This window comes from Bactrocera latifrons, unplaced genomic scaffold (assembly GCF_001853355.1).
Source record: "Bactrocera latifrons isolate USDA-ARS-PBARC rearing strain unplaced genomic scaffold, ASM185335v1 scaffold_53, whole genome shotgun sequence".
In the NCBI taxonomy this organism is placed as follows: domain Eukaryota; kingdom Metazoa; phylum Arthropoda; class Insecta; order Diptera; family Tephritidae; genus Bactrocera; species Bactrocera latifrons.
Genome location: NW_017537190.1, coordinates 1,348,087 through 1,368,067, shown reverse-complemented (window position 1 = coordinate 1,368,067; position 19,981 = coordinate 1,348,087). Strand labels below are relative to the sequence as shown.

The following is a 19,981-nucleotide window of genomic DNA, read 5'->3' as shown; positions in this document are numbered from 1 at the left end:
CAACGTCAAAAAAGGAGGATTTTTATTTTCTATAAAATAAAAATACTGCCATATCATCTCAGTTAGAATCTGAAATTTTCCTACAGGGCATTAATAAACATATATTTTAGTTTATATTTATGTTACTTGGTTGGTTTGCACGCGTGCTGTGCTTAGTGTCGATATTAAAAATATTTTAAAAATATCGCAATTCGAATAGATGATACAAAATATTGACATTAAATGTAGAAACAAATATTAAGAAGGCAAAGAAACAGGAAGCTAATAAAAAAATAAATAAACAGAAGTAATATCGTATGGTATAAATAAAATGAAATTTGGTTAGAAAAATTTTAATTATTGTAATTTTTAAAAGTTAATAAAATATTGTATATAATATAGTACATACATACTATATGTATACTTGAAAAATTTCCATTTCCGTACACTGTAAAAATCAACAAGCAACTTATTAGCAACGTGTGCGCTGTTGGCGACATATGCATRCAAGTAGTCGGCGATGACGCTGCCGACAATGACGACGGTGAYAACTASGGCCGATGACGGCGGCACAACAACAGCAACACCAACAGCAAATCGCGCAATCGCATCGCTTCGCTTGTCCTCAATAAACGTGTCTCATATTGCAAATTCAATATACTATAGGCAAAAAGCAACAACACCAAAGTCTAATGCATACTGCGTCGAAATTAAAAATAAAAGGAAATTACGCACACGAAATGCAAGAATGTGTGTGTATTGAAATAAATTAGACACAAAAAAGTAATTAAGATAATTTTAAATTAATSAGAGATATATTTAGATGGATTGGAAATATTCTTTTAATATAAAAAATAGACGGACATAATCATGTTGATCATTAATATACATATATTTTATATTTTATAGGGTCTCCGTGGAAAATTTATTATACATTGATCAGGATATTAAAATAATGATCAAATTACAATACAACAGCGTGAGAGAATTTGCTTGAATTGACAAAAATTAATAAATTTAATTAAAAACTTTTCCTATCTATCATTTATAACAAAAAACACATTTCCACATAATAAAAATTCTTTAAAAAACCGAATTTACAATTTAAATATAATGTAAACCTAAAAATATAAACTTTGAGTATATGGGTCACCCTCTTCATGCATGCAGTCTGGCTAAACGTGTCACCATTGCGTACGCAGCCGACTATTTATAGGTCATATTATGGACATTTGTACGTTGCAAACAAAGATTGGTGCCATCGAATTGCCTTCACTGTCGCGAGTAAATTTAAATATAAAAGTTTATTTTCAACACACCACTCCCTCGAGAGCAATTTTCAAATCTTTATATTGCCTACGTCATCGTCGCTGCGAGCCGCCACACCAAATACATTTTAAAAATATTTTTAGCACCAAATCGAAGAGCCGACAAATCATTTGGACTTGCGCGTCAARTAAAGAAATATAAAAATTTTATAAGATAAAAGCAACAACAACAGAAATAATACGTGATTATTTGCACTTACACGTGTTAAAAATAGAACACAACGACAAACAAAGAACAGCGGCTTAACAGAGGCACAAAACGAATTGAGACGCGATAAAGTACAATAATAATTGAATTATTTCTGGCGCTTTAGGGGAACGGCTGTCTGTCAGTGAGGTGGGCGTAGAAATAAAAAACCCAAGTGTGAAAATTAAAGCGTTGGAGAAAACAAAATGTGATTTATAACCACAGATACCGATGTACAAACATTATTAAAGCATCTGTGCATGAATATAAACAAGTTCCGGCACTGGAACGTCAAGTACACAACCACTAGTATTTTGACAGCACAGAATCCATCAGCACCCATAATTTCGACAGTTTCGTAGAAACCCAAAACTTTCTGCAGCTTTTACTTCACAYATACTRTGCATTATTTCAAYCATGTTTCGCGGCATTTTTTCCTTTCACCGGCTTTAAATAATAACATTTGTATGTGMAGTGATTAATTTTTGCCGCATATTACCTGTGTATTGTTTGTTTGTATGTGTGTRCGTTTCCTTTTTGGCAAATTTGAAAGCAGCTGTGGCAGACGGCGTGGGATTGCATTGCCACCAGCTTGCGYGTCTTTTCGCCAAAAAGAGTGAAAATCAAGCGTAGCGGCGAGCGTGTAAGAAAAGTTGGCAATCAAATAGTGTCAATTGATTTCGAAAGACTTTCTTTAACATACAGACATAAATACATATAGTTATGAGGTTTGTGCATTTATAGCAATTTTGAGACTTTTACTTTCGCACATTTCACTTGAGAAAAACTCAAATGGAACTAAAAGAAAAAATGTTAACTACCGTTGCACCGAAGACACAATGCACATCACAAATAARGAWATTGCATGCAAAAACCTAGTTTTGAACAATCTGTTTGTATAACAGCTATATAAAATAGTGATCCAATCCGGGATATTTCTTCTTAGATCACTTATAGCCTTAGAAACTTAATCTTTCTCGTTTAGTTTGTATGGCAACTAATAAACCGATGTCGGCGATTGTGACCACTGTTCTGYTTTTTAATCTTGAAAACTGTGACACATTTCAGCACACTTCCTGAATTTAAAATACCAAGAACTATAAATATACAAAATATTAAATAATAATATTCTTTTAAATTGAAATAAAATTAATTTTTACCTTTTAAAAAATTATATGGTTTTCAGTAAAATTACACACTAACGAAATAATCTAGTCTCGTGCTAAAAATAAACAACCTCCAGACAACTTTCCATGCGAATTTACATCATATYTGCTGAAAGTTGGCCAAATATTGCCGACCAAGCACACGCAACATGGCAAAMATGTGGCAAGAAGCAAGCAACACAACATACCGACAAATCTATATTTGCAGTWCATAGCCAGTTAACAGCTACGAGCAAATTCTTCATATCCGGCTTCGAATRAGGCCCAGTTAGTGTGTGCTAAATTGTTGCATGCGATCGGCCAATCTTGAAGAATTGAAGGCTTCTTGCAATCAAGTGAAGAGCAACACAGGCAAACAAAGAAAATATACAAAAATCAAAATATACACATAAATACATACAAATATATCAGTCGAAAGCAATGTGAATGAATGCATATGTAAGTACATTCGTATATTAGTAAGTTGTAGGTATCCACATTGGTAGCAGATAAACGATGAAATGCCATTATTCGGAATTAGCTGGTGAGGAAGAGGCAATAGTAAAACCAGAAGTAATAAGCGTGACAGAAGCAACAGAAAAACTGAAGAGATCAGAAAAAGATGTTGCTAATGAGTTGTGCCTGCAACAGTTACTTTGACGTTGCTGCTTGTTTGCGGTGAATTGTTGTTAATGTTCAGACCGCATGGTATGCGCAGCAACCAAGCGGAATCACAGAATGGAATGAGGAAGAAACTCTCTCTTCCTAAATAAGTAGATATTAATAAAGAAAAAGTGTCGTCAGTTGCTTTAAAGTGGCACACCGTTATACATTGTTCTTTAAAGTGAAATTGATTTTCGAAAAATTTCTTAAATTCGGAAAAACAATTGCCATAACACGTGGATGAAACGACAAACTTCAATAAATGCTTAAAATTTTGAACTTAGTAAGCTTTAAATTCAAGAATTACACACACTATACATGTTTTGATTACTTATTTTTATTTACAGTGGATATCCGTTTTCTTTTAATTAACTAAGAGTTAATGACATTTTGGTATAACATAAGCAGAGCAACATAKTAGAGCTATTCATTAAAAAACCTGAATTCATACAAAACCTAAGTTTGACTTTTTTTAAAACCATTTTGCAATATATACTTGTTTTTGCTTTGTTTATATTTTTATATCTGCCTACCTTTGGTTTGTTCAGCCACTTTCGAAATGTGTCCATTTTATGCCTTTACTGCGATCTTCGTTGATGGTTTGCTGGCGGCTAATATGGTTGTTTTTATGATTCTTTGATTTTATTTTTGCTTCGACTACTCCAMTCACTGACACCATACACTGTTTATTTATTTTTTCCTCGCGTTATGCTTTATCTTGACAAAATTTGTTAGGGACTTTTTATTGTTGAAAAAGGCGTCGTCCTTCGGCCAGGCGCACTGACGTATGTTTTGCACTTGCACAGATGGCCAAACTGCAACAACAAATTTTCTCGAGGCTACGTTGACAGCCAACAAAACGAAAAATTAAAAGGAAATGTTAAACAGCGCCCGGATGGAAGTACACAATGAAATACGAAAAATGCATATGTACACAATGAACTAGATATAGGCATGCATCCACAAGGCATAGACGCACCCGCTTGAGGAACAAAAGCAAAACAAAGAAACACTGCCAGACAGGAATGACGCAATGAAGCGTAGAATGTAAAATACACTGATTTTCACTATTCCCGCTATATATTTTGAATTATTAAATATTTATATGTACGAACACGCTATCGTATAGGCAATAAGAACGGTGTTACTATTACTTTTCTGTGGCCTTCTTTTGTTATTCGTTGCAGTTCATACGACATAACAAAAACATCCGCTACCACATAATTTTATACGATATTCACACTTCAACTTTGTACTTGTACGCACAGATTCCGCCCTACACACACATATTTTAMTAAAAATTGCCAAATTTGCATATGCACTTTTAGCAAAACAACTTTTTTTGTAGGAATACTTTATTTGCAGTGAAACTTTTTCAATATGCTTACATGGAAAATTTCACGTCACTTTCCACCATCAAATTTACAAAATTATGCACTTTTGTATGCTAAGATTACATTTAAAAATGTAAATCCGCACATGTTTCGAGTAATACCCGCCGTGGTCTTTCCATTTGAATAGCCAAACGCGCTTATATTTTTAAACTTAAATTGCTCGATCGAATTAAATGAAAATAWAAAAGAAAATTCCACAATTTACTTGTAAAAAAACGAATTGCACTCTGACTTATTCGTGGAACCACACTTGGCCACAACAAAATTACGATTGACGAGTAGTCAACGATGTCGCCATCAACAGGGTTGTATACAAACGATTGGGGTTATCCAGTACCTACAGTTCTTCAAAATCGAGTTATTTTGTTTACAAATTATGCCTACATTATTTTTTATTTTATTTAAAATATTAATTATAACGTATATTCATATTTTCTACTTAAATTGAAAAACATATATATAAAGTTACCAAGAAAAAAATAAATAAATATGTATTAACAAATAGTTGCAACTCTGCTTCCCATGCTTGAGAATTTGATTGAAGATCAGCAAGTGAATTTAATTCAACGCAGTTAACAAAAAATGTACAGCGCTCAATTTCTACAAAATTTTGACCTAAAGTKTAAAACAAAAACAGCATAAAGTAAATTGGTTGTTTTTTTAACAAAGTATATGATATGGTACAGCTAAGTTATAAGTTTGCAACCATTTGTTTATGTATCGACATGTTTAAAGTCTACTTACTGTCAAGTGGTATATTGTAAAAAATAAGAATTTGTTTTAAACTAATTTATTGAAACAAAACTTGTGGTATTGAGTTTTTACATTTATAAGGTTGTATTTGCAAATTACAACTTTTCGTTTAAATCGCTGTGAACAATGCTTTCATGCTTAGACTATTCATAACAACATTTAATGTTCAGCGTGTGCTCTATCTTTGTTGTCACGTTGTTCCTCAGCATCATGAGGCCAGAATGTTGGGCGGTTAATAGGATCCAAAGCTTGTTCAGGGAATGAATCACGGTAGTCTTCCATAGTCATTTGGTCGTATGGCAACATTTGTTTCAAGTGATCAATGCTTTGCTGGTACTGAGCAATGCGTGCTTGGGAACCCTTCTTGAAGCTTTCGATTTCGCTCTTGGTATCCTTGATTTCAGCTTCCACTTGTGGGGTTACATTATCAACTGGGTATGGCACTTTGAGTGCTTCATATTGTTTCTGGAACGTGTCAACCATACCAGCGACTGGGATCAATTGTTTGTAGTGAGCCCAATTGATTTGTGGTGGATTTTCGGGATTAGCCAAAACACTACGCAAGTAAGCGTCTGACTTGGTTTTGAAAGCACCGAAGTTAGCCTTTTGGTTAGCAGGCACACGCTCAGCCAGAGCGGCCCAGTTGACAGAAGTCTGTGCAATACGACGTGAAGCCATTTCAATAGTAAGGGATTTCTGCAAAAAGAAAAATGGGTTTCATCAATAATAATACAAATCATTTTTAATAAACAATAGCTTTTCTTGACGATTTTATTATAACGTGGTGTTAGATTGTATAAAAATACTGCATTATTTAACGTCATAACTTGGCACTAATAATTATGTAATTTCTTTGTGCAAAAATATCGACTTTATTTTGTAAAAACCAAAAGTTGTATAATTTCCACTAGTTATTTATCTGTTAGGACATCAATAATTTTGATTTTAAAAAACTATATATAGTATTTTACCACTTAAAAATCCAGAAAATTAAATTATTGTGTAAATTAACTAACCAATTTTCCGCACTCACCAAYTTGACAGCTCAATCGGATGACAACGAACGTCAATTTTCAACGTTTTGTGCCGAACAGCGACTTTAAAGCAACGAGTTCGAAATACATACATACATGGTTGCTCAAGAAACACTATTTGGAAGTAGTTTTTTATCAAAGGCCATTGTTGAGAATCTTCTAAAATTCTTCAAACGTTTATGTTTTTTATTTAAAAAATATGTTTTTTTCTTTTCCCATTATAACAAACTTTTGTCACATCCAGTACGAGTACGATTGTGGACAATCGCCCATCTCTAATTCGTTACTTTTTATTATCATTGGCGAGTGAACAACCAGCTGTTTCCAAAAGCAGAAGAGTTTTTGTTATAGATTTACTTTGTGAGGCATATTTGTATAAAAATCGGATTAGATAATAACAAAAATGCTTCTAAAACATTTAATAAATAAAGGTCAGCAACAGATGCGTTGTATTTCATCCGCGTCCGCCGCTGTAACGCGACTACATCGCTCTGTGTATTGCCGCATGTATCCTACYGTGGTTGTGCAGCCTGATGGTTCCACAATTAACATACGCTACCACGAGCCAAGGAAAATAATCAAGGTGAGAATAAACTTATTTAATACAAAGCGAATGTAAATTATTTATAACATCTTTTCATTTTGCAATAATAGTTGCCATTGGACCTTAGTACCTTAAGCGAAGCTGAGCGGAAAGCACGGTTRGAAGCACGTAAGCCACGGAAGAAGGTCAAGATTATGGAGGAAGTTGAAGATACCTTCAATGCAAAGAAATATATGAAATATATTAAGAAGAAACAATAGTTAAATATATATTGTTACAAAGTACGATTGTGAAATTGAATTTCATTAACAAGTTATAAAATTGGTTTTAACATTAGATGTTAATTCCTTCAAGTCTTGTATTAATTGAGTATAAGTTTCTTGGTGAATTAAGTAAACTTTTGCGTAAGTTTAAGTAACAATTGCGAATAATGTATTGATCGATCTTSGGCAAACGAAAAAACTTGTATCAATAACTTGAAATTTACATATACGTAAACAATTTTATACACTCTTCTTGACATAGGTTGTCTATATATTTATTGAACATTTTTTWAAATTGTTTATAGTTTAAAACAATGAATATTAGAAAACTTACCACATATTTTCTTATACAAAGTAAATTATGAATAGGAAGCATTATTAAATTTGCTTTTCAAAGTACAGTACGAAAACTTTACCAACTAACATTTAAATAAGAAATCTGTTTAGCAATCTATAATTTGATAAACGAATTTTAATAAAAATTAAATTAACGTAATTAAAAAGTCAAACAAAAGAATACGTACGCTTTATCTACATATTTAGCTTTACACAATATTAAAATAAATGATTTCTTAATTTCTATAAATATTTTACATGAGCTGGCATCTTTAATGCACTAGTGGCGTTGCCAACTGTTTGACTTATCCAATTGGCAAAAGTTTTCTATTCCGCTTCTTCTTGGAATTTGTAATTTTCTGCTTTCAGTCCGTTTTTTTAGTCCGTACGTGATGTTGCATTAGTGAGATTCGCAATCGTTTCGGTTTCGGCAATTATTCGGTGAAATGTACAGACAAGTTGGCTGGGCATTACCCAAAAATAACAACAGAGCAAATATAAACAAGTGCGATTTATAAGTATGCATAGTGAATTTGATAAAGTGCAATAAGTTTATAAGCAAAGTATATACTTAACATACAATAGTGACGAAAATAGTAAAAGATTGCACAAAAAATGCAAGTAACCAATACAAGTAAAGTTACAAGTGCTGTGAAGAAAAGCTATAAAGAAAATTACGAATAAAAATTAAAGAAAAGCAAAAATTTCCTAGACGATTGCTGCAAATTGGAGTGCAAAGCAATGGATTAAGCAAGAAAACGTAATTGTTTTTATTTCTTACCACATATATCGTAATCTAAACAAATAATTTACAAAAATGTTTGTTGACCCATTCCGTAGCTTAATTTCCCGTTCTATTTGTCTACTTTGTCGTGGATGCCGTTGTTTCTTCGTAAATTGTGGAAGTGGTGGCGGCGTCCACGACGCTGCAGCTACTTTACTCCAGCAGTTTCTTTTTCTGCTGCTTTCCTTTGCATTTTCTTATCGTTCATTCGCAGGGGTTTTACAACAGTTTTCTTCGACACCATTTATTATTATAAGTGCCATAGCTCATACATAGATTGCTGTGAAATTCGCAGAGAGCATTTAATGATTAACTACTTTGACCATAATCTCGGAATCCTGCAGTTTGGTATTTCAAAACGTTGTTGTTTTGTAGTACTGTTTATGTGTACGAAATGTTGATAACAAAACTGTTTYGTAAAGTGCATCCCAACAGATATTTGGCAACGCATCAGTTTTATGGTCAAGCCTAGTTGGCTGGGGTACCGTAGCAGCTGCACTTTTTCCTCTTTGCTTTGATGCACAGGCTTTTGCTTCTATTCCCTCATCTTCCACCTTTTCACACAGCTGAAYTCATATATAAAGGCGAGAATATACAAGTGCGTTAATAAACATACAATGTATTTTTATCGTTTTATTGCACATCATTTTCTATGCGGACTAAGATGTTTATATTTATTTACGCGAAATACTTCATAAACATACATATGTACACTTTGTGCCCACCTATAACATTTTGAACAAATTCACGTCGTTCCAGTTGAAGGAAGTCCATGAAAATGCGACCAGTTGTGCAGTGAAGTAACTACATTGCTACTCTCGTTTTGCTAGCAACTTCTCCTGTGCTTGTTTCGCTTCCGTATTTTACCAGCTATTTACTTTGAATCTTTTGAGTCTCCTTAAAGGTTTTTATATTTGATTACTATCCTTTATCAAAAATCTTCGCTTTCAGGCATACTGCTAAAATAAGCAGTAAGAATGGTAAGAATAAAAAGTTTAAAAGTTTATACGTAAGAAGTAAAAGAGCTGCACGAGTATACCGCATATTGGCTGACCATAAATGTAACTCACTGTTAGAAACAATGTTCCTTGGCCGCATAAAATTCGTGCCAATTCCGGGATCTTAGCAGCTATGATATTAATATTCGTTCCAACAGCAGACGGAGCTTCGTTAACTAAATCCCGGACTTTAATTCATGCTAGGATTATAATCTTGATAGCTTGCCTGTAGATAATTCGAAGACTTCTTTCTGCCGGTACAACAACAACGAAAAATAAAAATATTAATATTCGTTCGCGGTCTAAATGTTTCCCAACTTTTGCTCAATATATGCAAACTAAAAATCACTTATATTACTAATAAAGAACGCTGGCGTGTGTAAACAAAAGTAAAAGTGATAAGTGATTTTTACTTTTGTTTACACACGCCAGCGTTCTTTATTAGTGATATAAGTGACTTTCATTTTGCATATATTGAGCAAAAGTTGGGAAACATTTAGACCGCGAACGAATATTAATATTCGTTCGCGGTCTAAATGTTTCCCAACTTTTGCTCAATATATGCAAAATGAAAGTCACTTATATCACTAATAAAGAACGCTGGCGTGTGTAAACAAAAGTAAAAATCACTTATCACTTTTACTTTTGTTTACACACGCCAGCGTTCTTTATGACTATATATTTCCTTCACCATCATCTCCATAAAAATGCCGAAAGTGTATATTCATACAGACTGTCATATTTTTTTTGCGAAATTCTTTGTCCTCCAGCTGGCGTTGACGATTCATTGGTCATTAGTGTTGGCACAGCGTGACATTCTTTCCAATCTTGACTAGTTTATCTACTTGTATGTGTGCATTTCCAAATGCTCAGTTGTTTTTTAAGTAATTGAATTCAATTGAAAAAAAAAAACAACATGAAGATGTGCGATCGGAAACCAGCTGTCACAAAAACTGTAATGACGGGCAGGAACTCGCCAAAAGCACTGAGTAATCGTCAATATGGAGCCGACGCTTATAATTAAAAGAAAAAATAGGAATTTTTCGTTTTTTTTTGACAATTTGGTATTTGTTTGTTCTTGACAACCTATTGTTTCGGTTGCTACAGTTTGTCACTTTCAAAGTTTTTTTCGTCAGATTAAAACAAAATAAAGAATTTTTATTGAAAATAAAAACAGAAATCGTTAGCAAATKATGTTTTGTTTTTATAACAATTTATCGAATTACTACTTGATTGTTCGTCCATTAAATTAATAAATTTCGCCTCTGCTTTTCTCCAAAATATTTGGAATTTCGCTAACTTCACCGTTCCGGTCTGAAATAAATTAAAGAAAAAACTAACCAAACACTTTCGCTGTTTTCATTATCAATGTCTGTATGTTTACATACACATATGTATGTATGATTGTATGTGGGCAAATACGCACCCAGCATCTTGTGCATTTCTAATTTTCGTACAAAAAAGCGTGAGCTGTGAAAAAATCGCTACATAAACATTAATTCATACACAGAAAAAAATAAAATACAATCAAAATCACTTATAAACAACAACAATAATAAAAGTTGGCGGTGGCGGCAGCTAGCTTGCCGAACATTTGTGGGGGCACTAATGCCGGCCAGGCGCGTCGAGAAAATGTGGGGCAACTTTGAATTTTTGTTGCAACCGAATTTGCYACGCTCATAAATTGCCAATAATGTGTGTGTGTGTATGTGTGTATGTTGTTCGGCAATGGCTGTGTGACTAGAGACGCACATCGTTTGCAACTTTATTATTGAAAAAGATATTATATRTGGAGTAGACAGACACGCGTTTACGCTTTGGTGCGTAGAAATACAATTTTGAGCATGTAAATTCCATTACTTTATCGTTTTTGTTTCGTTTTTTTGGTTGGCTAGTCGAATAGTTTGCCTCCAGTTTTCACATGATCATGCCCCACTTTTCACATAAACTGTTAATGCTTTAATTTCTTAGCGCTTATGCATATTATTGAATAAAAATATATTTTTATTTGCCAAACTATGCGCGCTTGAGATGTTTTTCGGCAGATTGATGATGAAATAATATTTTTTATTACTAATAATTATATTTTGTTGAAATGGAGCGGGGTTATGAAAATTTATTATTTTATTTTTAATTTGTTTATTATTATCTTTTATATTTCTTTTACTCTTTTTTTTTTATTAAAATAGCTGATTTTCTGAAATCCATCTGTTTTAAATTTTTTAAATATAATTTTGTTTTGCTTTTACTTTTGTTCTTTATTTATTTATTTAAAATTTTTTTTCTTATATTTCTTTTATTGTTTTTTAAATAATTTTTCTTATGTACATGCATACATATGTATTTCTCAATGAATTTTTTTCATTATTTTTAACTGAAGGTGAAATAGAGGTTACATTGTTGTTGTTGTTGCGGAAATCATTTCTGAAGAAATTTCGAGGAATTGTGCCTAGTTGACAGTCCTTGGCCAGATAAAARACCGGGTCCGTTCCGATTGCTTAGACCCGACTATTGGAACGAGGATAAGAAAATTCTCTCGTTTGTTACATACATACAATATTTGTTAAAAATTTAGGGCAGGTTCAGAATTAATTGTTTCGGAGTAAATTTTTCGCTATTCTACTATATTAGTAGGACCTTAGTACTATGGTCCAATTAGAAATGTTTGAAAAGTTTCTTGAACTTATTTCAAACGTTTGCTCTGTCCCTTGTTCCATTCTTGCTTTCTATAAACTTCTATTTGCTTGGATGCAACAATGCGTGCATCTAAACTTTCTATATACAAATAAGCCGATGCATATAATATATGTACATACATACATATGTATATGTATGTAGTTATGACTGTCTGTGTCAAGAGTCTAGTGTATGCACATGCTGAGTCTCAGCGATCTTACTTTAGCTTTTCATTTCGCTTTTCTACGCAGATTCATTCACTTCAAGTGCATCTTAGTTAATTTTAGCTACAACAACAATTATTTCAAAAGCAGTTTATTGCATACGGGTAATAAAATGCTATAGAAAGTATAAAAATAATGTACCCATACATATGTATGAATATAAATCGGTGTTTGCAGCTAGATCTATGTGTATGTACATATATAGATGTGTGTATCCTAGTGTCATTATCTATCAGCGGCTTAGCTTATCACATGTCTTGGCACGAAACGGCATTTGCATACATGTACATGCATGCATAGGTTTCTTTATATGGTGACAGTGCAATGTACCTCCATGCAAACAAACACACACATACACATATTATTTTGTATGCTTTTGCACTTTTCATTATCATTGCATGACTGTGTGAGATGCAATAAAAATAAATACAATTTTACATAATAAAAACAACTGGCAACGYGGCGTCGCCATGCTTCGTTGCAAAAATAGATTTTGTCAGTGCATCGGAGGTGCCGACAAGCGGCTTAATGAAGTTCTTAAAATAATAATAATTGCAATTAAAATKCATTTATTTTAATTTTAAATGAGCGCATACATATGTATGTACATAAATTAATATGTGTGTATTTTTTGCTGATGTATGTATTTATTTTCTTGTTTTTTGAAATTTGAATTAATTAATTTTTTTAGACTAATATTTAAATCATTCTACAATAACAATTTGAAGTGAATTTTTTCTAAAATATTGTTTTTTAATTAATTTTATTTTTGGAAATTTATTAAATTTTTTTTTATGTTTTTTGTGTTTTCTGTATAAACGCAAACTAATCGCTCAGTTTTTGTGATATCGATTTGGAATTTTGCGCACGYCCGTTTCTCCCCAAGAAGCTGCTCATTTGTCGGAAACGCCAATATCGCACGTCTATATCGTATAGCTGCCATACAAACTGACCGTTCAAAATTAAGTTTTTATATGAAAACTTTTTATTTGAAAAAATATCTTCATGAAAGTTGGTATAGAGTGTTTTCCAAAGTAACCCAACAATCTCCGAATATAYTACTTAGATCGGTATACCATAAGATATAGCTGCCATACAAACTGACCGTAAAAATCAAATTCTTATATGAAAATTTGTTTATTTCTCAAGTTATGTTCACGAAATKCGGCATAGRTTGTTTTCCAAGGYCACCCAACAATATCTGAATATTTAGGCAGATCGGTCTACTATAAGATATAGTTGTCATACAATCCGACCGATAAAAATCAATTTCTTGGATGGCTTTGGCCAACAAGTTAATGTTTTTTCTTGTTTTTGTATTGATCTCTTCACTTTTTTTCTTAATATTAATTTTTGATTTGTTTAATCTTTTTAAAAATACATATGTATATACATAAATATCTATCTATGTATATCTTTCTAATTTCAACTCCTSTAAGTTGACGACATTTTATTTTGCCAACAACACTGCGCCAGCTTGACTTTGGCAATCATTTGTTCGCTATTTTCTTACGACACTATTTCTGTCTGTTGTTTACACTATGCGAAATTCCTGAAATTCCCGGGAGCAAATCGGCCTCTACGGTGTTGGCAGCCATTCATTGCTGCGACTGTCTCAGAGCTACACTAGTGAAACACGTTATTCTATTGCTTTATCTAAAAGTTTGCTTTCAGCCACGYGCTTTGCCGCKCACTCCGACTCGCSYCGGSTGTCGCTTGGTAACCTTTAATTGAACTGATTTAGTTTGTTGCTGCAATTTCAATTTGATTTCGTTGATTTTCGTCTAAGGTGCCACTTGAAAACAGCTTCCTGCTGTTGTTGTTGCTATTCCCAAATGAGTTGGCTGTGATTGCGCTTACAAAATCTCTTACTCGCCGCTATGTTTACTTGTGTGCATGTGTTTCTCGCCGAATTCTTTCATTATTTTGATTTGTACTTATTGTTTTTTGTCGGTCTTGTTTTTGTTTTTGCGTCTTTTGAGACAAAAATTTCATAATAGAGATTTATGAGCTTTAAATGGTTGSCGTTGCGCGTCACATTCACTTTCGTAGGCAGCCGGCGTAGGTACGCGCACAATTTACTCGTCAGCGCAAACTTTTTTGTTTCMTTTTTCGTGCTTACCCACAAATGTGCGTGTGTTTATGCTTTGCAGAAAGGYTCAAGTGATAAATTGCTGTAAATGCATACAATTTTTTKTTTGCCACTATTGTAATTTTGCGGCTTACCAACGCCAACTCGCTGCTCATATGCGCGCATTTGTATACCCACACACATACCCGCGTACTTATGGTGTGTAACGCATCTTACGCGCCAACAGCAATCCGGCAATCAACGGTGGCAATCTGMGGTTTCTGCCACCAATGGTGTTGCCATTGCCGCCGCGGCTGCTGCTGCTATTGCTGYTGTTGTTGCTTTGGCTGCTTCCGTGTTGTGTGTTTCGCTTTCTTTCGCTTTTCTTTTCGTACATTTTCAATTTACAAATTGGTCAGCTACATGTGGGTAATAAGCACCTGAACTTTATGATGGCATTGATTGCTGCAYTGGCGTTGTGATTTACTATTTTAGTGGGTGCAAGCCGAGTCAGCGAAGTTTTACTTTTCTTTCGCGGAAATTCCGTGAACGAACGTTATTGTATAGTTGAAAAGCGTTTAATTAAGCTTTAATAAAGACGAAATATTTCCTGTCATCAAACAAACAATCATCGTACTCGCGACTTGGCTCCCACGTCGCTGTTGMCAGTCCTAACTTCGAAGTAGTAGATAGTTTCGTCTATTTTGGAATCAACATTAACACCAACATCAACGTCAGGCTCGAAATCCAACGCAGAATAACTCTTGCCAACACGTGCTACCTCGGACTGATTCGGCATTTGAGAAGTAAAGTCCTCTCTCGTCGAACAAAGACCAAATTCTACAAGTTGTTGTAGCGGAAAAATTCTGCCGAGGCGACGGTCCTTGACTGGATAAAAAATCCAGGTTCGTTCCGGTTACGTAGACCCGACTGTCGTGGGAACGGAATCACACATCATCCTGCTTTATGGTGAAAAGGCATGAATGATGACAACATATGATGAGAAGGTTTTGCGAAATATTTATAGTCTTTACGTACGAGATATCCGACGAAATTGATATAATTCAGCGAATTAAGAGACAGCGGCTACGCTGTCTAGGTCATGTCGTCCGGATACTCTCGTCGCATGTGAACAAACGGTAATCAGAAGCGGCAAAAAGGTAACAAGGCAGTTCAGGCAAAATTTCCCATTTTCTGTTTTTCAAATGATGACATGTTACATGGGACCGAATGATGGAAAATGATTACCTCGAGTCTAGTCGCGAACTCAGAGCATTTTCCTGCAATCGCACATTTCAATTTGATGTGTTGCTGTCGGGGAATTTCATATTGATGGTTTAAAAAGGTTTTAGAAGTTCATAACACAGCTAGCCCTTCTGATCCCATCAGACGCTGATCGCATGCTCCCGGTCAAGGAACATAATGCACTCGTTTCCAAACAGTTTCTGTCCGTACCAGCACAGAAACTCCTCCTAGGAGCATCAAGAGGTCTTTGCTTGATTACGTCGACGACGTCAAAACGTGTTGTTGGTTTAACGGTTTCTCAATCCCGGTTAGGATGGTAAGGGTTATTTATGTTGTCGTTAACGTTATCTAGCGGGAGACCCAGGAAACGTGCTGTTTCGACAGGGTCGAACCAAAGGGAAAAGGGTGTTAGATGAGTAGGGTTGATAGGGCATGAAAAGAAGTGGTCAGTGTCATGTGGAGACTCGTTGCATGCAGGACATACRTTGGATATGTCGGGGTCTATTCTGGATATGTAGGAGTTTAACCTGCTACAATCTCTTGGCAAACCCACAAAGATAGTTATAGACCAAATAGTATTTTCCATATTCATAACGTCTGACACTAAAAAAACCCAAATCAAAAACAAAATCGCAAAGTTATCTCTCCCCACACTTCAGGTATTCAGAGGCGTTGAAAACTTCAAAAGCAACAAGAAAACTMGAAATAAATAATTTAAAAAACTGCTGTATAAATAAAGTCTACTTATTGACTGCGCCGCCAGGGCTGCCTAGCGGTTAATTTGGCACTGAAAAATCAACTCAAGCGACCTCTTTTGCGGATGTACGGTTTTGCGYTCAACAAAGCGCACTTGAAGCTGTCGAAGACTACGGACGACGACTTCATTAGCAACAACCGTAGCAAATGGCGTGTCCGAAGTCATTAAAAAATAACTAAATTTTTATTGACTGCATTGAAAACCGTGTCTGTGTGTATGTGTGTGTGTATGCAAGCGATTGGGCAATTGATATCCTCAAACTGCAGGGCGCCATGAGATAACCAACAAAACGGCGTTGCTGAAATTTATATTGATGTTGTTGTTATTGCTGCTTTATTGTAGGGCTTGTTGTGCAACGGCATACAGTTACAGCRGCATCGCATCTTGAATTTTTCTTTACTCTTCGCCGTAACTTTGCTGCTGTGTCTAGCTACTTAAGCGAGCTAACGGTTGTTTGCTGGTTGTTGACTGACTTCCTGTGTCGAAATTTGTATTAAACCGTTGCATTCATCTTTTTAAGTAATTGCTTGTTTTTTTTTAATTTTATTGTTTTTGTAATTTTTTTATTTTTTTATATTTTTTTTGTTATTTTTGTTTTGTATGCTTTGTTATTTTTACTTTTCTATTTTTTGTTATTTTTACTTTTGTAATTTTTGTTATATTTGTTTTTGCATTTTTGGTCATTTCTTATTTTTTTAAATTTTTTGGTTTTTAATTTTTTTCCTTGACTGTTTGCGCTTGCGGCTGTGTTGCCTTTTTTCGGCAACTTATTCACGCCAGTCATCGATCATGCACCGTTCGCCTCATTTGTTCATTCATGCATTTAAATGACCGCCTTGAATCACATTGATATGGTAACTTATTACCGCTATGAATTGCTCTTTCGAGTTCCATTTAAGCATACATATGTACATATGTATACATATTTATGTATCTCTTTCCATCTTCTGCCGCACATTTTCGCTTTTCGGTTTATATTTATAGTTTTGAAATTTGTTTTAATTTTTTTACCTCACATTATTGTTATTACACTCATTTTCTCCAAAACGTTCGTCTGCCATTCATTTAAAGACGTTTTAAAATGATTTGCTGTTCGTGCAGTAGTCGTCGTCGTTTACAGTTGTGCCAACATTTGTCATTTTAGCCGCATTTGACCCTAATTAACCAATCACCATTATCCGCTAAGAGCCAGCAGTCATCGTTGTCAGTCCKCCATCAATGATGTGGCGCGCTGAGTTTGGGGTTTTTCTTTTGGATATCACTTGCCGTTGCTCTGCATCAATTTCGACACCGAAAAACCTAAATATTTATATTTTTTTTTTTGTGCTGTAAATTAATTTGTTGGTGTTGCAGTGCGAAAGTAAAAGTTCATAGTCATCATTAATATGATTTTAAAATTGGCGAGTTAAAGTTTTTTTCATTGAAAAGTGAAAATTTTGGTATTTTAAATATAGTTTTTAAGATTTTGTTTTAAATTTAATATTATTAAAAATATATTTATAATGTGTTTAATGCATAGAAATCTTATTAATGGTTATTATATGAGTTTATTATATAGGTACATGTGTATATATATTTTAAGATTTTAGACTGGACATAAAGGTAAATCCTTCATTAAAAATTTTGTGGTAGTTTAGTGTCGAATACTACTTTTCCGGCAATAATAACTGCTTTGATGACYTTATAATAGCAAATTCGATTTCTTGGAACCACCATTATCGGACCACTATAGCATATAGCTGCCATACAAACTGAACGATCGGAATAATGTCCTTGTATGGGAAACATTTTAATTTAAAGAGGCATCTTCTCGAAATTTAGCATGGCTAATTGTCCAAAGCAACGCTACAATCTCCAAAGAAATTCTTCAGATCGAACCAATATAGCATATAGCTGCCATATAAACTGAACTATCATTATTGAGTTCTTGTATAGGAAACTTTTTTATTTGACATGGATCGATCACTAAATTAATTCTGTTTTTGTTCACTTTAAACAAAATTTTATAGAATTATGTATGTATTATTTATTTTGGTCCAATACCTTTTATAATCTTTCTAGCAATAGATTGTTTCCACGCWSATAAAATTTTTGTTTCTAGCTGACAGAGTAGTGATTCTAGACGTTCTGATTTCAGGTGAAGGTTCTCACATCCCAAAAACTTTATCAGAGACTTTAAGAAGTAATAAGTATAATTAATAGTCCAAAGGTGGAGAATATGCTGGGTGCGGTAGCACATTCCATTCAAGCTGCAAAAGCAATCAGCAATCATCAAAAGTGTATGAGATCTCGCATTATACTGATGAAACAGTGCGCCTTTTCTATTGATCAATTCTGGGCTCTCCTGTTTGAATGCATCACTCACTTTGTCTAGCTGATCACAATACACTTTAGAATTAATCGGACTATTGTTGGACAAAAGAACACAAAAAAAAAAAAAAAACAATCCCTTCTATATCCCACCAAACAGACCACACCATACCTTTTTTTTGAGACTAACAGTCTTTGAAATGGTTTGCGCTTTACATTCTGGCAAATAACCCATCTTTCGTCGCCAGTAACAATGCGCTTCACCACCACAACTTCTTTGACGTTTGATAAGCAAATTTTTATCTGACGAAGCCAATTTCGTTCTTTAAGAACGTGAGGAACCTATATCTGAAGCTGTGAAATTAAGCCTAGACTCATAATGTGCTTGGGATCGTTCGCATTAGACAAATTTAATCTTTCAGTAATTTCTAGAGCTGTTATTATACGATTTTAACCACATCGACTTCAAGAGCCCTTTCAGCACGTGCTGCATTCTCAAGAATTAAATTGTCTGAACGAAATTTCGAAAACCAAGTTTATCCTTGCCGTTCACGTAAACATCACATAATTTTAACCTTTATACAGTTTTGATAGTAAAACAGTAAAATATATCGAAAACACTCTTTCCATTTTCCATCTTCGATAGGACACCAAAAAAAAAAACAATCCCAAAAAACTTAAGATTTTTTTTAAACAAGCCTTATTACATCAGCTGTTCAAATATATATATATGACGGTAAAGCTGTTAGGTGTGGAGTTGGCTGCGAAAAAACTCAATAAGGTCAGATACGAGTATTGTCATTAGACAAAATTACTTGATGAACGATCCGTTCCAATAATTGGCATGGGTTATGGTGCAAAGCAAAGGTATAATCTCCGAATAAATTATTAAAATCGCACTATTATAGTATATTCATATGTACAAAGCTACCATACAAAGTGATCAATCAAAATCCTAGTGCAACCAAACTTAACGTGTTTTATGTTTTAATTCTGCTGGCAACTTTATAACCTCACTTAAAAGTATTCTCCAGCAAAAAATAAATATTGACTTCCAGATTTTTAATTAAACTCGAAAAGCTATTCTTGCATTTTTTCCTCTTCTCTATCAGTAGTTTTTAACTACATTCGCTTGTTCTAGTTTGGTAGACATCTGCGCACATAACTTCGCATATTTACCTTTTCTGCTTTATACACCTGAAAGTAATTTATTTATCTTATCATAAATTAACTTGGAGAACTGACTTATCAGGAATATTTGGTTTTCCTTTCACCGCCGCGACAATAAAA

General features: G+C 34.0%; 3 protein-coding genes and 1 long non-coding RNA gene across 9 annotated transcripts in view; 1 reads left to right on the top strand and 3 right to left on the bottom strand.

The window, feature by feature from the left end:
• Positions 1-4,951, bottom strand: part of LOC108974142 (lateral signaling target protein 2 homolog) — a 61,513-nt gene extending 56,562 nt beyond the window's left edge. For 2 of the 4 annotated variants that reach the window (XM_018941816.1, XM_018941819.1), the window contains exon 1: positions 3,836-4,951. In XM_018941816.1, the coding sequence (XP_018797361.1) occupies positions 3,836-3,871 (36 nt within the window). In that variant the 5' untranslated portion in view covers positions 3,872-4,951. The remainder of the gene's footprint in view (positions 1-3,835) is intronic. The other 2 variants (XM_018941817.1, XM_018941818.1) reach the window with 2 other exon arrangements.
• A 554-nt stretch (positions 4,952-5,505) lies between these two features.
• LOC108974097 (ATP synthase subunit d, mitochondrial) lies at positions 5,506-6,568 on the bottom strand. 3 transcript variants are annotated; one of them, XM_018941731.1, is made up of 2 exons: positions 6,483-6,568; positions 5,506-6,145 (listed from the first exon to the last, which is right to left on the bottom strand). In XM_018941731.1, exon 2 carries the CDS (start codon positions 6,125-6,127, stop codon positions 5,609-5,611), a length of 519 nt encoding a protein of 172 aa, XP_018797276.1. In that variant the 5' UTR covers positions 6,128-6,145; positions 6,483-6,568; the 3' UTR covers positions 5,506-5,608. The 3 variants fall into 3 exon arrangements, with proteins under 3 accessions (XP_018797276.1, XP_018797275.1, XP_018797277.1); XM_018941730.1 differs by having other exon boundaries at positions 6,466-6,532; XM_018941732.1 differs by lacking the exon at positions 6,483-6,568 and adding an exon at positions 6,421-6,480.
• An 81-nt stretch (positions 6,569-6,649) lies between these two features.
• LOC108974098 (39S ribosomal protein L55, mitochondrial) lies at positions 6,650-7,388 on the top strand. Its single transcript, XM_018941733.1, has 2 exons — positions 6,650-7,066; positions 7,138-7,388. Exons 1-2 carry the CDS (start codon positions 6,887-6,889, stop codon positions 7,285-7,287), a joined length of 330 nt encoding a protein of 109 aa, XP_018797278.1. The 5' UTR covers positions 6,650-6,886; the 3' UTR covers positions 7,288-7,388.
• A 1,027-nt stretch (positions 7,389-8,415) lies between these two features.
• LOC108974139 lies at positions 8,416-9,659 on the bottom strand. Its single transcript, XR_001993787.1, has 3 exons — positions 9,481-9,659; positions 9,136-9,369; positions 8,416-8,976 (listed from the first exon to the last, which is right to left on the bottom strand). It is a non-coding gene; the product is annotated as an uncharacterized LOC108974139 (long non-coding RNA).
• Between the last annotated feature and the right edge of the window lie 10,322 nt (positions 9,660-19,981).

Excerpts from the sequence above, each read along its gene's own strand:
- LOC108974097 (XM_018941731.1), bottom strand. The coding sequence starts at position 6,127 with ATGGCTTCACGTCGTATTGCACAGACTTCTGTCAACTGGGCCGCTCTG.